This window comes from Eurosta solidaginis, chromosome 1 (genome assembly GCF_040869045.1).
Source record: "Eurosta solidaginis isolate ZX-2024a chromosome 1, ASM4086904v1, whole genome shotgun sequence".
Lineage (NCBI taxonomy): Eukaryota > Metazoa > Arthropoda > Insecta > Diptera > Tephritidae > Eurosta > Eurosta solidaginis.
The window spans coordinates 376650978-376670284 of NC_090319.1; the positions used below are offsets into that span (position 1 = coordinate 376650978).

The 19307-nt window shown below is 37.2% G+C and overlaps 1 protein-coding gene across 2 annotated transcripts in view; it reads right to left on the bottom strand.

Moving 5' to 3' along the window:
- Vps15 (vacuolar protein sorting 15) overlaps positions 1-19307 on the bottom strand; it is a 37155-nt gene that overhangs the window by 11918 nt on the left and 5930 nt on the right. For both annotated transcript variants that reach the window (XR_010949163.1, XM_067763158.1), the window contains exons 6-14: positions 17677-17872; positions 17397-17615; positions 16860-17340; positions 16672-16786; positions 10083-10296; positions 8234-8407; positions 7673-8129; positions 1653-2082; positions 1400-1575 (exon numbers count right to left, since the gene is read on the bottom strand). Coding sequence is in view for 1 of the 2 variants with exons in the window: in XM_067763158.1 (XP_067619259.1) it covers positions 1400-1575; positions 1653-2082; positions 7673-8129; positions 8234-8407; positions 10083-10296; positions 16672-16786; positions 16860-17340; positions 17397-17615; positions 17677-17872 (2462 nt within the window). In the remaining variant the exon portion in view is untranslated. The remainder of the gene's footprint in view (positions 1-1399; positions 1576-1652; positions 2083-7672; positions 8130-8233; positions 8408-10082; positions 10297-16671; positions 16787-16859; positions 17341-17396; positions 17616-17676; positions 17873-19307) is intronic.

Sequence of the window (19307 nt, forward strand, 5' to 3'; positions counted from 1 at the left end):
AATTGTGTCTGTTCGTTGGGTCCAGTTATATGCCAAAGCAAGCTGCCGGCGTAGAGGAAGGTGAAGCGAAAACGTAAACAATCCTTGCGGAAAGAATAAATAAACCTTTATAAAGTACTTTAGGCCAGTGCAATGAAGTTAGCATCCTTAAAATTCAGAAAATGTCAACTATATTCGTGCAGGAATCCGTTTTAACAAAACTCGGTGGCCACGGCAGGGAATTGGCCAAAAGAACGACAAAAACACACAATTATGAAAGCACTTCACTCAAAAAAATATAACACTGCGGCAATATATTCTATTGCTTTTTTTTCTTAAATTTATTTTGTTCCAATGTTCACACATTCCGTACCAACAGCTGATTTCGAAAAATCATTTGCTCTTCCTCTTCTCTTTACGATTCCGTCGTAATGCAGAATACCAAACTTCGATTAAAGCGGAGCGTAGAACGGGAACGTAATCGAAATGCAGAATAGGGCTGAATAATCGTTCCCGAGATGGTCGGGCTAGTACCTTAATGATGCTTTGTTACCGGAACGTACCGGATCTATATACGGCAAAGGACCATCAACATCGATAACACTACCCAAAGCCTTCGGGGAGTGTCTTTATCGTTAATACTCCAACAACAACGTATCAAGTTTCATCACTTTATCGGTTTTTGTTATTAATATATGTGACCCGGTCTATGAAAAGGTGGCTTATGACTCAAAAAAGAAATTGCGAGAAACAGCTGTTAAAGATAAACAATGCATTTCTTCAGGACGTTTGTCCTCTTCTTTTTTTTGAGTCATAAGCCACCTTTTCATAGACCGGGTCACATATAGCATTTCTTCCATTTTTTAAAACTTTCGATATCGAAGAAGTGGGCGTGGTTATCGTTCGATTTCGTCCATTTTTAATACCAATCTATTCTAGGTCAAGATAAGTTAGTATACAAAATTTCGTAAATTTATCTGAATGTTTACTCGATGCTGATAATTTTAATATAAGGAAGTCTATACATATCTATCTCTCTCCTTTATGTCGTTACGTACCACCGTTATCCAACCAAAGTGTACAAGTATCCCCTGGGTATAAACATGGTTTTGTTCGATAACCAACAGTGTGTTGTACTGAGTAATGTTTTCATAGATTTTAGCTAGTTAGACTATTAGGAAAGAAACAATTTGTTTCAGTCTAGAAAAAAATGTTTCAGTCTAGAAAAAAAAAAAAAAATCAGGACGAATAGAGAGCATCCCCCTTAAAAACTTTCAGGAGGAGAGATGAGATTTTTAGAGATTTTCCAGAAAACTAGTGCATACGACTTTTGAACCTCGTATCTCTCATATCGAGGTTACCCGCCTCCACTAGCCACCCTACAATATCACCGCGCTATAAAATACAATAAGTTACTTACTCATAATTAAAAGAAATATTATCAAGATTATCTTTGGAAGCTGGAACTTTTAATGCTGAATTCTTTGGTTCGTTCAAATCCCAATAACGAATGCGCTGATCTGAACTGCCTGTTAATATAAATGGTGATTTGTCCACAACACCACTTAATATGCCACAAGATGTTGATGTCTCGTTCTAAATAAAGCAGAATATGTAATTTTAATTATTCATTAACTATTTGATAATAAAATATAAATTTATTTTGAACTAACCGTTTGTGTGTTTGAGAGTAGCGAAGCTGAACTAGCCCATAAAACTGTTTGCCTATGACCGGTCTCAATATTCCATATGGACACTTCATTGTTCGATTGTGACGCAGATATTAAATATGAAGACTCCGTTGGGTGGCATGCCACCTTACGTATGCGCGAACCAGATGGATGTTTTATTTCAGCGATTGGCAATTGAAATCTTAAATCCCAGCAAATATGTTTTCCACCCGATGTACCAGCAGCCAACCATGAACCGGCAGGATCAACACATATTGTTGTTATAACACCATGTTGTAATTCATTTTCTAAACGCCAAACAGGTTGTTGAACGCGCGTATCCCAACCAACAATTGCACCATAAACAGTGGCATAAATGATGACACTTTGATCATAAGTTTGCATATCCACTACAGGACCATCACTGTTCTCGCTAAAAACAAGTAAAGAAGTAACAACAACATGTAAAGAAGTTTAAATTCGAATGAGCAATGCTCTTCTTTGTTGAGAGCCAAAATCGGCAGACCTGCCTTAACCATATATTGGCTTGTTATATATGCTTAGGTTAGGCCAAAAGGACATGCGACCACTCACAAGTTGTCATCAATATCCTCGAACGGGTGTCCAAGGAAACTTGCAGTTTCAGAGTTAGAGGGGTGTTAGGGTTCCACATTGCAGCTAAAGAGATCGTTGGTGTCAGGTTAGATTAGGTTGAACTGACCGGTCCATGAGGACCTCACATAGACTAAATGAGTTCGTAGTATTACCAGAAGTTTGTTTTTAACGACCAAACTGAAAAACCAGGACCTATGTTATAAAATAATCTCGTCCTCTTCGCAAATACTAGAAGCTTCCTAGGACTTAAGCCACTTGCCGCTTCTAGATATGACAGCTGTATCACTCCTAATAGCTGGAGTCTTAGCTGGGCAAGCGCAGGGCACGAGCACAGAATGTGCTCGGCCGTTTCCTCCTCCAACCCGCACTTCTTACATCTGCTATTACTGACCAAGCCTAATTTAAAGGCATGCGACCCCAGAAGACAGTGTCCAGTCAGAATACCCGTCATGAGCCTACAGTCCTCTCTTTTTAATAATAGAAGCAACTTTGTTAGTCTAAGGTTGTAAGACCTACACATAATCTTCGACACTTTACAGCCCGCACTTGAACCCACGCCTTTCCCGCTTGGTCGATCATGTGCATAACTCTGGCCAACAAGTGCTACTTTGGAAATTAAAATCCTCTCTCGACGAACAAAAATCACGCTCTACAGGTCGCTCATAATAACTGTCCTGAGTATGGCTTGGACTCTTAGACGTTGTCGAGAGAAGATGAGATGGCTCTTGGAGTGTTGGTGAGAAGAGTTCTCCGGAAGATTAATGGTACTGTCCGTAATGCCGACGGTGAGTATCGAAGGAGGAATAAATGATGAGCCCTACGCAGATATGACGATAGTGCAGCGAGTAAAAAGCAAGCGGCTTCACCTTCTGGGCTTTGTTATGCGAATGGACGAAGACGCTCCGGCCAAGAAAGTATTTCAGTCGACACCGCTGTTTCGAAGCACAGGAAGGGAAGACCTCCACGAGTTGGGAGAGGCAAGTGGAGGAAGACTTGACTTCCCATGGTTATCACAATTGGCGTCAGTTATCGAAAAACAGGGATGATGGCGTGACTTGTCACAAAACTGCCAAAATCGCTTAGGCGATGATTAGGCCTCAATGCACTGCGACTTAGATCTATTGTTCTTCCAGCATATTACTGTATGTGGAAGCTTTTTAAGTATTAGGTAAGGTAGCTCTTCAGGCTTTTCACTCCATATCACGAAGGGACGTATCCACAGAGAATGTTGTTGTTGTTGTTGTAGCGATAAGGTTTCTCCCCGAAGGCTTTGGGGAGTGTTATCGATGTGATGGTCCTCTGCCGGGTACAGATCCGGTACGCTCCGGTAACACAGCACCATTAAGGTGCTAGCCCGACCATCTCGGGAACGATTTATATGGCGAAATTAAACCTTCAGGCCATCCCTTCCTCCCCATCCCCAAGTTCCATGAAGAGCTTGGAGTCGTCAGAGCCTCGTATGTTAGTGAAACAGGATTCGCCGATGATAGGTGAGGGTGACAATTGGGTTTGGAGAAGCTATATATTGCGCTGGCAACCTGAAAGGGTTGCGCAACACATCCCCTTTAATCTGGTATTTAGTCGCCTCTTACGAGAATGTGAACCGGCGTTTCATCCTTCAGCTCTCGAAAGCCACAGATTTGTGTATCGGATAGATTTAACTAACTTAGGTGATATCGTAAACTACAGTGTCCCATATGTGTAGTACTTAGTGAGTTCGTAGGTCCTCTCTGCTTAGAATAATGTTTTTGGCTGATACTCTCGTTCCTGGGAGTACAAACTGTCCTGTCTTTGTCCACGGAATTTATCCTAAGAAAACCTTGTTTTTGGTTTCCATATCATTTAGGACTCCAATGGGTTCATCCATAAGCTTAAAAGTAATTCTGTAAGACTGCAACGCACGAAAGGCTGCCCCGCTGTCTTACATAATCAGCATACTCCTCATCCAAATTTTGATCCATCCGTGAACCAGACCTCTGAGTCAGGGTATGTGGATTCTCTGTCTCCTATAGAGTTCTGTCCACAATGGACATCTCGAACCACGGTGACATAGTTTCAATACGGGATTTCCTATGCATTTTCTTATTACTTTTTTATGCATTGAGCATGTTTATGCTCTTTAGTCAGACGTATTTTGAAGTCTCAGTGCAGCAAAAGTTGCCTTTTTCTCTATTAGAATAGAGAATGGAGGTATTCCCACAAAGGCACTAAATGCATCAGCAGGGGAAGTTATGCCAATACAAACTAGTCGATGCAGTTTGCTTAGATTGATGGCTTCTACAATGTTTGAATGTTCTTTTCTTGAATGAAGGAAGCGCCACGACTATTTACAAAATTTTATTAAATTTTTAACTTGTGTCGAAGATTATTAGAATTAATTAAATTTTTCGAAAATTTCGATATCGAAAAAGGGGCGTGAAGTTTGCACATTTTCAATATATATTTTGGGACCAAAAAAAAATTTTTTTTTTTTAACTTAAAACAATGACTGCCTATGCCGCCTACTCAATTTTACGTCAGAAGTATAACACATTAAACAGAATTTGTTACAAGAACTATATAAGTAGGATTAAAAGCCAAAGTTTAGACAATCCTAAGTCGTTTTACAGCTTCGTTAATTCCAAAAGAAAGATAAAAGCGTTTCCTTCTACAATGAAGCTAAATGCTCAGATTTCCAACGACAGCTTTGAAATTGCTAATATGTTTGCAGATTTCATCGAATATAATTATTCAAATACTTATGATTACCCGCCATCGAATTATCCTTTCAGATTGTCTCTGAATTCCCAGGCAATCCCATATATATGTACTGATGATGTTTCAACTCATCTGGAAAATCTAAAATTTTTTACTCTACTCTGACTGTTCAATGCGTCCCTGAAGAAAGGGGTATTCCCCAAAAAGTAGAAAGAATCATTCATTATACCACTGCATAAAAATGGAAGCAGAACGTGTGTTATAAATTATAGAGGCATAGCCAAACTCAGCACTATTTCTAAGCTATTTTAATCAATTATCACAAAACAGATTGCTTTTAGAGTAACTTCATTAATTGACTTTTCACAACATGGCTTTTGAAAGGGTAAGTCAACGGTATCCAACTTGTTTGAGTTTACAACCTTTGTATCCAACAGTTTTAAGACTAATTGTGAAGTTGATGTTATTTATACTGATTTTAGTAAGGCATTTGATAAAGTTTCTCATTCTATACTTTTATTCAAACTTCATCGGTTAGGATTTCCTCCATTGCTTCTCTCTTGGGTTTCTTCTTATGTGAAGGAAAGAAAACAAACAGTTATATTTAATAATTGCTGGTCTCGGTTCATAAACGTAACTTCTGGTGTTCCTCAAGGCAGCGACCCTTGGTCCGCTTTTGTTCCTGTTGTTCATTAATGACCTTCCTAGTGTTTTGAAGCGTTGCAAGCCGTTGATGTACGCTTTCAATTCAATTCAATTAAGAAAAAAATTTATCATAACAATAATAATGATAAAATAATTATTGTTAGGCCTTGAGCTCGATTCGAACCCGCGATCTTACAAATCAGTAGGCCGATATAACAACAAAAATTGTACGCTGATGATGTTAAACTTATAATGCCTATCCGCTCAGCCGTGGATAGGGCATGTCTGCAGGCTGATCTGAATAGTCTAGTTGACTGGTGTATTGTAAACGCCATGTCACTAAACCTACCTGAATGTAAGGTCATGTGTTTTACAAGGAAGTCCTTCCAATCCCATGGTTATGTTATTGGCGACTATGTAATCAAGCAAGTCACTAATTTTATTGATTTAGGAGTTACAATGGACTCAAAACTGGATTTTAAACTTCATATTGAATCTTGGGTGAATAGCGCTAAAGGTACTTTGGCTTTCGTTAAACGTTGGTCTAAAAGAATTCAATGACCCATAAGTTACAAAAACTCTTTTCATATCATTGGTCAAGCCTACTTTGGAATACGCTTCAATAATTTGGAATCCGCGCTATCAGGTTCAATCTGACAAGCTGGAATCGGCCCAGAAAAAATGTTTGCTTTTTGCTTTAAAAGACTTACCATGGGATCCTTCTAAAAATCTTCCCCCCTACTGCAGCCGGTTAAAACTATTACAGTTGCCCACGTTACAGAGGCGCAGGGAGATGCTTGGTGTCTTATTTACTGTTAAATTAATAACAGGGGCGATAAATAGTCCATTTTTGCTTGGTGAATTTTCAATCAATTTTTGTAGCTACATGCAGATCGAACTATGAAATGCACGAAACACTTCGCTGTTTATGTCATGATTTTAATAAACACTGTAAAAATTTATGTATGCGACTCGCTTCTTGGTATTAAAAAAACCTTTTAACTAAATTAAATTTGTAACTTGAAATGGAGCAAATAACGCTAAACCGTGATAATACTGTTCAACCCTCTGTTTCATATACGAAAGTACCAGTTACTTGAAACTTGTTTGAAAAATTGCGTTGTGATCATTATTTTTATATGTATTGTGACGAATATTAGCAACACTAAGGGATACTATCATCTCTAAGCCGATACTAAGCAGTCACTTGTATCTACATAAGCAAATCAATCATTATGTCTACACATATGTACATACAGCAGCGGAGAGATACTCACAAAAGTATGCAATCATCAGCAAAGTAGTTCTCACACATACACATGCATATATCTGAGATACTCACAAAAGTATGCAATCATCGGTGGAAGTATTACTCACATATACACGCGCATATGGCTATGCGAGAATCTATAAACGTGCATTTGTAGCTTATAGCTAGCTAAGTAGTAAATTCTAGAAGAAGAAACGCCTAGAAGTATGCGAACGAGACAGTAGAGAGTATAAAAGGAGCGAAAGCTGAGTAAGAAGCAATCAGTTCGATTTAAGCACGCTATTGGTTGCGATGTATAAGTGTTATTGTACTTTCAAAGTAGTCTAATAAAGACCATTTTGCATAATTGAATATTCTAGTTATTTATTCAACAATTTAGCGATACGAACGTTAGTAGAAGGTGTAAAATAAGCGGAGTTCCCTAAATTCGGTACAGTATGTACTCAAATTTATTCTGCATAAAATGTATAAATTTTATCTACTATTAATTTGCTCTATTGTTATCAATTTCATAAATTATTATTTCATAGCTCCCTCATGAGTACGGTGTGTGGGGTCTTTTTGAGATTCTTATTAGAATTCATTTTCAACATTTTAACTTCTGCTTACTTCTTAGTTTTGAATTGAAATTGTCAGGCGTTTACTTAAATACTGTTTAAATATTATTTTAAAATTGATGACCGCATATGTTATTTATATCGTACATTATATCTTTAAATTAAGTGTCTGTATATTTGGTCTGTATAATTTTTTAAATTGTACTGATAAATAAATAAAATAAAAAAAAATAACTTACCCTTCATCTAAATGCAGTGCTTGTTGTAATGCCATTTTCGATGAATTCCGATCAATACGCATAATAAGTAAACTACCATCTTTGCCGCCCACACCTAACGATTGGCCACCATCACAAGCAACCAATGAATAAATGGGCGTGTTAGCTAAATACACCTGACGTGATTTATTTATACCCTGACTTCCATTTAACTTATTACAATCCCAAAGTCGTACGGTACCATCAACGCTGCCACTGGCAAATATCGCGCCTCCGGGCTTCAATGATGTCATTTTAATCACAGATTCGGAATGTTCATGGAGGTGAGCTATCAATATGCCATTTAAAGACCAACCTTGTGGATAAAATGTATTCATGCCCTCATTGTGACTGTGTTTTGAAAATGCAAGCATACTATAACGATTTTTAAATGTAATACGTAGTGCATCTAAATCTTTTCGACATTCCGACGAACGTTCTAAAAAACAAAAAAAAAGTAGGAAGTATTATATGAATATAACTTAGTTAAAAAATAGAAACTCATTTGATTAGTTTGCTTAAATGTAATTTTGCCACTCCTACCTTGCCAATAATTCCGTTCAGGCATCGTATATTCTCCTAGAGATGTGGCAGCGCTTACAGTTGCTGTTTGTTGACCAGTACCACCAACTAGTGTTATGCCAGACGGTAGACCCCCAGCAGCTCCACCAACCGACGCAGGAGATGCAGCAATCGTCATAATGCCTTCACTTGAACCTAAATGTGTAGCAGGTTAAGGTAAAAAAAAAAAAACAAGTAAGGTAGGCTAAGTTCGGGTGCGACCGAACATTATATACTCAGCGGGAGCTTCAATTGTACATTTCATTTCAGATAAATTACTTTTCTACATAACACGTGACACTGCCCGTTTAAAAGAAAATGGCTCCCCATTTCCTCTTACAATAAAACTTGATAAGTGAAATATCATTGATTCAAAACTATTTTTTGCTTATTATTCTAGTCTACGACCCTTTTAAACTTGTTTTATATAAAAGTGGGCGTGGTCTTTAACCTATCCCGTCCATTTTTACTAGAAATATTTTCTACTATAAGGAAAATATGTGTACACAATTTTATTACATGTTAATTTTTCTTCGAGTTATGGCTCCCGAAATATAGAATATTGTTTAGTCATAAAGGGGCGGTGCCACACCCATTTTCAAAAATTTTTGAGTGTTCTCCAATTTAATGTTATTATTCAATTTAGAAAGTAAAATTCTACTGATATAAAGCTCTTTTTCGCTAAGATATACATATATAAATTTTAATACTTTTAGGTTGGTTAGCAAACGATCCAAATCGATCTATATTTTTACTTGAAAATCAAACACGCTTTTTCTTTTCTCGATTAACCGGAAGTGTCTTCCTCTTCTTTTTATTATTTTCTTTTCTTCTATTCAGGGTTGTATTACATTTATCTTTCGCCACAGGGCTGTTACAATATCAATAACCTGTTTTGTAATACATGGTTGTTACAAAATGGTTGTTTACACATAGCTTAATATTTTCGTCTACGACCCTTTTAAAAATCTTTTATATAAAAGTGGGCGTGGCCTTTAACCGATCTCGCCCATTTTTTCTAGAAATATTTCCTGCTATAGGGAAAATTTGTGTACTCAATTTTAATACGATCTGTTAATTTTTCTTCGAGTTATTTTTAAAAATTTAAAGTTTTTCCCATTTATTGTTATAAATTCACTTGGGAAATGAAATACCATTGATATAAATCTCTTTTTGGCTTATTTTATTCGTCCACGACCCTTTTAAAAATCTTTTATATAAAAGTGGGCGTGGTCCTTAACCGATTTCGTTAATTATTCTTCAAAGCGTTCCTTATAGGAAACGCAACCTCTCTGCCGAATTTTGTTACGATAGGTTTAACGATTTTTGATTTATGATTAATAATATTTGTAAAATTGATTTTATCACAAGTGGGCTACACCCATTTTAAAAAAAATGTAAAACTTTTATCAAGAGTCTCAATATCAGTCCACATGTCAAATTTCAACATTCTAGGTGTATTATTTACTAAATAATCAGGTTTTTTGTGTTTTCCAAAATTTTATATATACATATATAAAGTGGGCGTGATTATCATCCGATTTCGCTCATTTTCAATATCAATCTATTCTGGGTCCAGATAAGCTCGTGCACCAAATTTGGTGCAGATATCTCAATATTTACTCAAGTTATCGTGTTAACGGACGGACGGACGGACATGGCTCAATTTTTTTTCGATTTTGATATATGAAAGTCTATAACTATCTCGATTCCTTTATACCTGTACAACCAACCGTTATCCAATCAAAGTTAAAATACTCTGTGTGCAAAGCACGCTGAGTATAAAAAAGATTTACGTACGCCTACAAAAAATATGAAACGAATTACTTACGTGCTTCTTGAGGAGATTTTACCATTTTTTCAGCGAGTGGAAATTCATGACATTGCACACTTTTGCGGTTGATGAAAACTCGTCCACAACTTAGCGCAGACTCATCAGCTTCTTGTTGAGCTTTGTGTTTCAATTTGAATAAGTATGGTTTGAACGCAAGCAATTGAATTTCCACCAAATCGTTGAGACCCTCTGATGTTAAGCGGCAAAATAACTGAAAAGATATAATGAACTAATTTGCATACTCAGTAAAATGGGTTGCGCCGGGTATTCGGCAGAAACTTAGGGTCTGGACTATTCGGCCCTTTTTTAGTTATATCTGGCCAAATTTCAGATATAAAAACAAAAAAATAAAGATAAGTGTACGTATAAAAATCCCATGCCCGACGTATGTGCGAGACTCTCCCAAAATACATCTTCATAAAAGAAGTAAGAAGAACAGTAATGGATGATTAACACAACAAAAAGAGGGAGGATGTATCGAAAAGAAAGTCAGTGGGGTAAAGGAAAAGGAAGCGGAAATGAAAGAAGGAAAAAGGAGAAATCGAGGGCAGGAAAACGAAAACCGAGCGGATAGGTGGAGGAATGGTCGAAAGCCAAACGAAGGAGGACAGTAAGGTGTATATAAAGATAAAATGGGCAGTTAAATATATAGAGAAAGGGAGATAGAGAGGGCATGAATGACAATGGGACAAAGGGTAGATCGAAAGAAAGCGGCTGGACACGACGGGAAAAGCTGGGAAGGGAGAAAGGAGCAGTGGGGCTAAGAACGAGACTAAATAAAACGAAAGAGGCGGAGGAAAATGTGCCACGGCTCGGATTACATGCGAGTTTTTTTTATTAGACTAACGGGGTCGCCCCTCGGCAGTGTTTGGCAAGCACTCCGAGTGTATTTCTGCCATGAAAAGCTCTCAGTGAAAACTCATCTGCCTTGCAGATGCCGTTCGGAGTCGGCATAAAACAAGTAGGTCCCATCCAATTTGTAGGTAAAATTAAAAGCACGACTCAAATTGGAAGAGAAGCTCGGCCTTAAGTCTCTTCGGAGGTTATCGCGCCTTACATTTATTTATTTATTTTTAAACGGGAGCGAAAAGGGGAGGGGGGGGGGGAGGGGGCTTGCTGGAATGGCAATAAATATTCCTCAAGGAAAAGTCTACTTTCTCCTAGGTGCTATAGAATTGTTTGGTTTTTTAGCTCTAATTCTGAAGCTTATAAGTGATCTGGTTTTTTTCGTTCGTTGTTTTGGCTCCAATTTTGGTCACGGTCTCGGTTTCAGTCTTAGGTTTCGGTTAGGAGTAAGATTCGGGTTATGTTACATTAAAAACGTGATTCGCTTTGTTATACTCAGCTGAGCAGAGCTCACAGAGTATATTAATTTTGTTTGCATAACGGTACCACGGCATAAATTAATCGAGATAGATAAAAGCCGTGTTTTTTAACACGCGTATATCCGTTTACGCTTAAACTTTATATTGACTGCTAAGAGACAAACTATAAATACACCTCTGAAATTGCTGCGCATAAATTTTGTCCTACTAAATTTCAATACGCATTATACTCAGATGTAACTGAAATATGTGTCTTTGTTTCACCCTGTACACTAATTCTATGTATTATATGTGTGTCCACAATTCATCGCAACTGATTCAGCTATATGTTATACCCTATGGCCATCAGAGCGTTGCGTCTCCGCTTTTCGGTACACCCTGTTGCTGTAGCTAGTTGTTTTACCACAGCCGCTAGATGGGTCTCCTAAGCATTATCTAAGCGAAGATAGGCGTTTTTTAACACGCGCAAACGAAACGTATACGCGCGTGTTAAAAAACACGGCTAAAGACTTCTATATATCAAAATGATCTGGGCGAAAAAAGAAATTCACTTAGCCATGTACGTCCGTCCGTCCGTAAACACGATAACTTTTTTTTTTTTTTTTTTTTTTTTTATCGTCTTTATTTACAATCTGTCGTTAGACAATAAGCAAATTTTATAACATTACATTTACATTAGCCGTGTTTTTTAACACGCGCGTATACGTTTCGTTTGCGCGTGTTAAAAAACGCCTATCTTCGCTTAGATAATGCTTAGCAGACCCATCTAGCGGCTGTGGTAAAACAACTAGCTACAGCAACAGGGTGTACCGAAAAGCGGAGACGCAACGCTCTGATGGCCATAGGGTATAACATATAGCTGAATCAGTTGCGATGAATTGTGGACACACATATAATACATAGAATTAGTGTACAGGGTGAAACAAAGACACATATTTCAGTTACATCTGAGTATAATGCGTATTGAAATTTAGTAGGACAAAATTTATGCGCAGCAATTTCAGAGGTGTATTTATAGTTTGTCTCTTAGCAGTCAATATAAAGTTTAAGCGTAAACGGATATACGCGTGTTAAAAAACACGGCTATTGATGCATTAAGTGCAATTTGTCCTATAAAAAGAATTATTATGTGACTTCTATGTATATACAACTGTAAATCTCGAGTTATGTAAATCAACTAGGAGTATGTGTTAACATACATATTTATTTACTTATATATATACATTAACTTATATACATACATTACATTAAGGCCATCCTCCCATACAACCCCCAAAACTAGTTCGCCCCGCAAACACACCTTCGTTGCCACCGACAGCTGTATTTACGGGGCGAAGAAATTTCAAAGGCTATACGAGAGAAAGGCCCCATTTTTGCTTAGGATCTAAGAGGCAAATCTAAGGGGTGCAGTCTTTGCAGCCGTCGTGTTTCTTCGCTGTTGTCTAGCAAGTTAATGGCTTGTGGGTTTGGATGGTTGTGTAGTCTCTCGATATATCGTGTGCTGTATCTTTTTATTTCGTCTATAACCATTGCTGTTTTTAGATCTTTATGTATATGAATATTTTTCATATACCAGGGAGCTTGCGCTATTAGTAACTTGATATAACTTGAGTAAATTTTGAGGTATCTTAATGAAATCTGGTATGTAAGTTCCTGGGCACTCGCCTCAGATCGCCATTTAAAACAAACGAAATCGGACTATAACCACGCCCACTTTTTTGATATCGAAAATTTCGAAAAACCGGAAAATCCGATAATTCATTACCAAAGACGGTAGGTGGGTGACCTTATGACGCAGAATAGAAAATTAGTAAACTTTTGGACAATGGGCGTGGCACCGCCCACTTTTAAAAGAAGGTAATTTAAAACTTTTGCAAGCTGTAATTTGGCAGTCATTGAAGATATCATGATGAAATTTCGCAGAAACGTTACTCCCATTACTTTATATATGCTTAATAAAAACGCCCACTTAAAAAAAAAAAATTTTTTAAAGTCAAATTTTAACAGTAATGATATGGTGGAACAAAATACAAAAATAAAATAAAATTTCAATATTGGAGTGGCTCCGCCCTTTTTCATTTAATTTGTCTAGAATACTTTTAATGCCATAAGTCGAACAAATCCTTGTGAATAGGGCATAGCTTCTATGACGATAACTGTTTTCTGTGAAAATGGGCGTAATCGGTAGAAGCCACGCCCAGTTTTTATACACAGTCGACCGTCTGTCCTTCCGCTCGCCCGTTAACATGATAACTTGACCAAAAATCGATATATCTTTACTAAACTTAGTTCACGTACTTATCTGAACTCGCTTTATCTTGGTATAGAAAATGGCCGAAATCCGACTATGACCACGCCCACTTTTTCGATATCAAAAATTACGAAATATGAAAAAAATGCCATAATTCTATATCAAATACGAAAAAAGGGATGAAACATGGTAATTGGATTGGTTTTTTGACGTGAAATATAACTTCACAAAAAACTTTGTAAAATGGGTGTGACATGAACCATATTAAGTAGAAGAGAATGAAAAAGTTCTGCAGGGCGAAATCAAAAGCCCTTGGAATCATGGCAGGAATACTGTTCGTGGTATCTTTATATATAAAAATGAATGTCCGTTTGTGTGAGGCTTACAGAATCAAAAACTATACATCAATATAGCTAAACCATTATACAAACTTTTTCATCGAGTCTTGAGAATGGTTTAGGAACAGGTCCGAGACCCCTGGGTGACTATGGTCTCAAGATATAGGCCAAAGCGTGGAGCCGAGTACCCCTAGAATGTGTTTATAGAATATGGATATCAAGTGAAAGCTGTTGATGTGTGACTTAGTAGAGGGTAATTTTCATACCCCTGGGTGACTAGGGTCTCGAGATATAGGCCAAAACGTCGGCCCGTGTACGCCTAGACAGTGTTTTTACATTATGGGTATCAAATTGAAGCTATTGATGAGTGCTTTAGTACAGGGCCAAAACGTGGACCCGGATACCCCTAGAATGTGTGTGTAATATGGATATCAAATGAAAGCTGTATGCTGAGTGCTTTAAAGTAATTTTCATTGTGATATTCGATTCAGTCGCATCAATTAATAATGAATTAATAATACCCACATACCTATTTACATACGTTCTATTCGATTTGCCTGAAATTTGGTATATAAATTTGCCGATATTTGCCTATTTACGATCCTTTTTTCCAGGAAGTAGACCAGGGACGGAGTGGGACTGGGATTAGGACTAGGACTGGGGCTGAGACTCGGAGTGGGACTGGGACTTGGGCAGAGTTAGACAGAAAAAGCTTATTAAAATGTATGCAGATAGACCAAATTTAGGGCAGAACAACGTCTGCCGGGTCTGCTAGTTAGATATAATATAAATAAATTAGCAGTACCCGACAGATGATATTCTGGGCCACCCTGGTACACATTTTGGTCGATATCTCGAAAACGCCTCGACATATACAACTAAGGGCCACTCCCTTTTATAACCCGCATTAATACCTTTAATTTGATACCCATATCGTACAAACACATTCTAGAGTCACCCCTGGTCCACCTTTATGGCGATATCTCGAAAAGGCGTCCACCTATAGAACTAAGGCCCACTCCTTTTTAAAATACTCATTACCACCTTTCATTTGATACCCACATCGTACAAACACTTTCTAAAGTCACCCTAGGTCCATCTTTATGGCGATATCTCGAAAAGGCGTTCACCTATAGAACTAAGGATCACTCCCTTTTAAAATACTCTTTATTACCTCCCATTTGATACCCATGTCATACCAACACACTCCAAGGTTACCCTAGTTTCATTTTCCTACATGGTGATTTTCCCTTAGTTTGTCTCCAAAACTCTCAGCTGAATATGTAATGTTCGTTTACACCCGAACTTAGCCTTCCTTACTTGTTTCTCATTTCAATGGTTTACGTTATTCCCTTTGCAAGTTAATACAAGAGGTGTTATGCTTGGTCGATAGTCAGACTTCGAAAAAATTAAATACCATATACATATTTATGAATTTTTTTTGTGCGTGTTATATATAAGCTTGATAAGAAAAATTGTATGCCATCCAAATGAAAAAACGATGCTGAAAACGGCCACACTAAAATAAAACAATTATAAAATTATACTACAAAGAATCCATTTTCGAACTTCGAAAGGCTATACCTTGCTTGAGAAACTGATAAATGCATTTTTGCTTATGGCTCGATCTCTTCCAAACAATTAGTTTGATCGAATACCTGGCCACATGCCGTACAGTGTAACTATACTGTTTTTTCTCCCTCTTCTTCTTTTTCCTCTTCTTCACATTTATCTTTCCTTTTCAGTTTTTCATCAAGGCGAATCCATACCAGGAGGTGGCAAAGCGAATTCAACAAATTTGCCGTGCAGAAGAATGTCAAGTCAAAATAAAATTTTCATTGATTTCGATTAACTGACATATTGTTGTACAAGGCGATGTATGGAAAATAATCAAGAAGAAGCAATCAGCTGTTGGGATAACAACACCTGGTACTGAATTCGCCTTGGTTTTCATTTACTCCTCTATTTATTTGATTTTGTTCGTTTATATAAAGTTATTTAATGTTTGCCTTCATATCAACTGAACTATGTATGTACATTTGGGTAGGCGCGAGGCGAATCCATACCAGGTGGTGGCAAAGCGAATTCAACCAATTCGCCGTACAGAAGAATGTCAAGTCAAAAGAAAATTTCGATTAACTGACATGTTGTAGTACAAGGCGTTGTATGGAAAGATAACAACACCTGGTACTGAATTCACCTTGGTAGGCGCTACCCTGCAAAAATCGCGAGTACTCCATGCTTGCATGTATGGAGTACTCGCTATGGACCAAGCGAGTGCTCCATAATTAACCGCAATTCATACAAAAAATATGGTCCAATTAACATTGCGATGTCCAAGGACTTGACCATATACTCCAGCTCAGCATTAAATCAGAGTAATCCATGGAGTACCCACAGTCCAATAAACATCGTGTAGTGATTACAATCGTTAAAAACGAGCAATGATCGGCTTACAATATGTTCGTGTAGAAACATGAGTTGGTCCATTGCTGCATTACAGTAGAGTATAATGGTAAGTACTCGAGTATGACACAAGTGGACCACATGATTCAACGATTTTTGCAGGGATTCTCGCAAAGAAAGATAGTTATGTCAAATGTATGGTCTCTGGATTAACTTCAACCATTGCTAAGGCTAAATGCTGATACAAAAATAACTTTAATACTTACATTACGTAATGCTTGGTTCGTCTCTTCTTGATGCGCCAGCTTAGCTTGTCTTGTATTATTACGTGCTTGAGCGCGGTTTTCAAGTTCATTCACGAACATCTGCATATCGTGAAACCTATGATTTATATGAAAAAATTTAATGTGTGCATATTTTACATTTGTACGAAAAATTTCTTAAATCTACATACCGTAATATACTATCATAAATTTGCTGAGGAATAGGCGGTTGAAGGCAGTCCAATAACAAATCTGGTTTCTCCACTTGTATTAATGGCATTTTAAGGAATTTGCCAATAGATGGCATTATCTTAACATGTACATCTATGGCACTTAAAGTACGTGCTGCTGTTGAGATCATACCGCATATTTCATGACGTAACCACAAATTGGGATGACATAAATAACAGCCAGTCTCCTTAATTATATCAATGACTGTAGGCTTTTTTATATGACCCAACTCAATGAGTATGGTAATAGCACGAATCGCTTTAGCAATAACAAATTCCTCACGATCTGTAAATCCTTGAAGCAAAAGTGGTACAAGTATATCAGAAGCTTGCCAACCAACATAGCCAGCAACACCGGCAATATTATCGTAGAAAGCACCTCGTAAATTTTTATCATCATCATTAAGGAATGTCATTATGTGCGATAGTATTATATCATTAGCTGGAAAAACAAACAACAATAACATAAATTACTCAAGAGTACATGGCACTACAAACCTTTTTCCTTGCCAAAGAAGCCACACAAATCACAGATGCCCGACTCCATTAAAGACTGTTTGACAATTGGCTTGGAATCGGTGAGCAAGCTCAGTACATTTTGTTGTATAATATCATGCAAAGCATTCAATTCAGCTTCATACCGACGTGCTGGCATATCGTTGGGCGCATTTTTTTGTGTCTCTTCCAAAAAGTAAATTGCAATTTTCGCTAATTGAGCTTTAAATACAAATTTTAATGTTTAGGTAAAATTATATAATAATTTTTATTTTCTCATTACCAATGTTTCGTGCGAATGCTACGCGTACAATAACAGCACTCGGCTCGCCGGACAACTTCGAGATCGCAGGCAAAATATACTCAGGGAATACATTTGCATCGCTTAGTGGTATTTGTTTGACCATGCTAAGGCAAGCCGTTAAGGTTTCGATAGCTTCCACTTGAACTTTTGATGTAGAGTGCTGTGCCAGATGAAGCTGAGAATAAGTTTTAAATATTTAATATTTTCCTTTTTTTTATATAATTTAAATAATTATGGCAAGTTAACAAAACAATAAATATGACGCTTTAAAATATTTTCGAAATGGATTTTTCAAATTCCTATTAATTTCTAAGTTATCACCATTATTTCAGTGTTGTCTGCAGGATCTATTTATTTATATATCCCACATAAGAAAAATATTCGCAAAAGTCGATAAGTGTGTCTTCGAAAAGAAACTTCAATGTGGTCTTACATGTGAGTCAAACGGTACAACTAAAAAAAATTTAGTTTCTCTTGGCAGTATCTCGATCTTCATGTACATAGTCTACCTTATAATAATGTGTTTTTATTATAATGTGGTAAAATTAAATTCTTATATATGCATGCATTGAAAACAATTCTAAAATTGCCCCGAAACCCATTTCCAAATGGTCATGGTATGATCGCGAAATAGCCCGATAGCAATCCTGAAATGATTCCGAGATAGTGCCGAAACGGCTCGGAAATCAATACCGAAAGTTATGTCGAAACGGTCCCGAGGTGCTTTCCAAATAGTCCTAAAATGTTCCTGTCCTTGCCGGTAACAAGCATCATTAAGGCACAATCCCGACCATCATGATCACATGGAACCTGCTAGGCCATCCCTCGTTCCATGAGGAACTTGGTGTCACCAGAGCCTCGCTTGCAAAAGAAACAGGGTTATCTACTGGTAGGTGAGGTTGACAATTACGTTGGAGAAACTATAAATAGCGATGACAATCCCCTATAAGGGTAGCGCTACACAACCACTTGAATCACCTTTGGTTTGATATATCTATATTGGCAGTGATTTTTATATTTAAGGTACTCTCTCTATCTAGAAAGCTTATAGAACGTAGTTTTACTGTCAAAAGTAGTGTTTAGTCTGAGTGTTGTTTATTTGGTCTAGGCTGAGCGAACTTCCCTCTTCTTTTATATGAGAACTTTTCACAAATCTTCGTTTGCAAGTAATTCTTAATTATAAAAAAAAACTGGTGTTGAATTTTGTTTTTGACTTATTTGTAAATTAACCCCCTTATACCAATTTCACAAAGGAGCTTAATCGAATCACAATTTTGTTTAATGAAATAATTTAGTTTTCTTTTTCACACAGGGTCACTTGCTTCATTAGGAAACCAAAATGCATTGCCAAATACTCATAGATGATACACCTAACCAAATATGTGCCTATTTCTGAAAAAGCCATATCATCCTTTTCTATTTTTTGTAAATTACACAGGCCGACAAAATTTAACCAATATTCAGACCCAGAAACCAGACTATATATTTCCGAAGGTTTCTGATGCGTTGAATCCAAATCTGGCCTCAGAATTGCTCTATCAGCTCTGGTTTTCGAGATATCCTAATTGATTTCTGGGTCTGAAATGCTGTCGGCCTGTGTTATTGAAAAT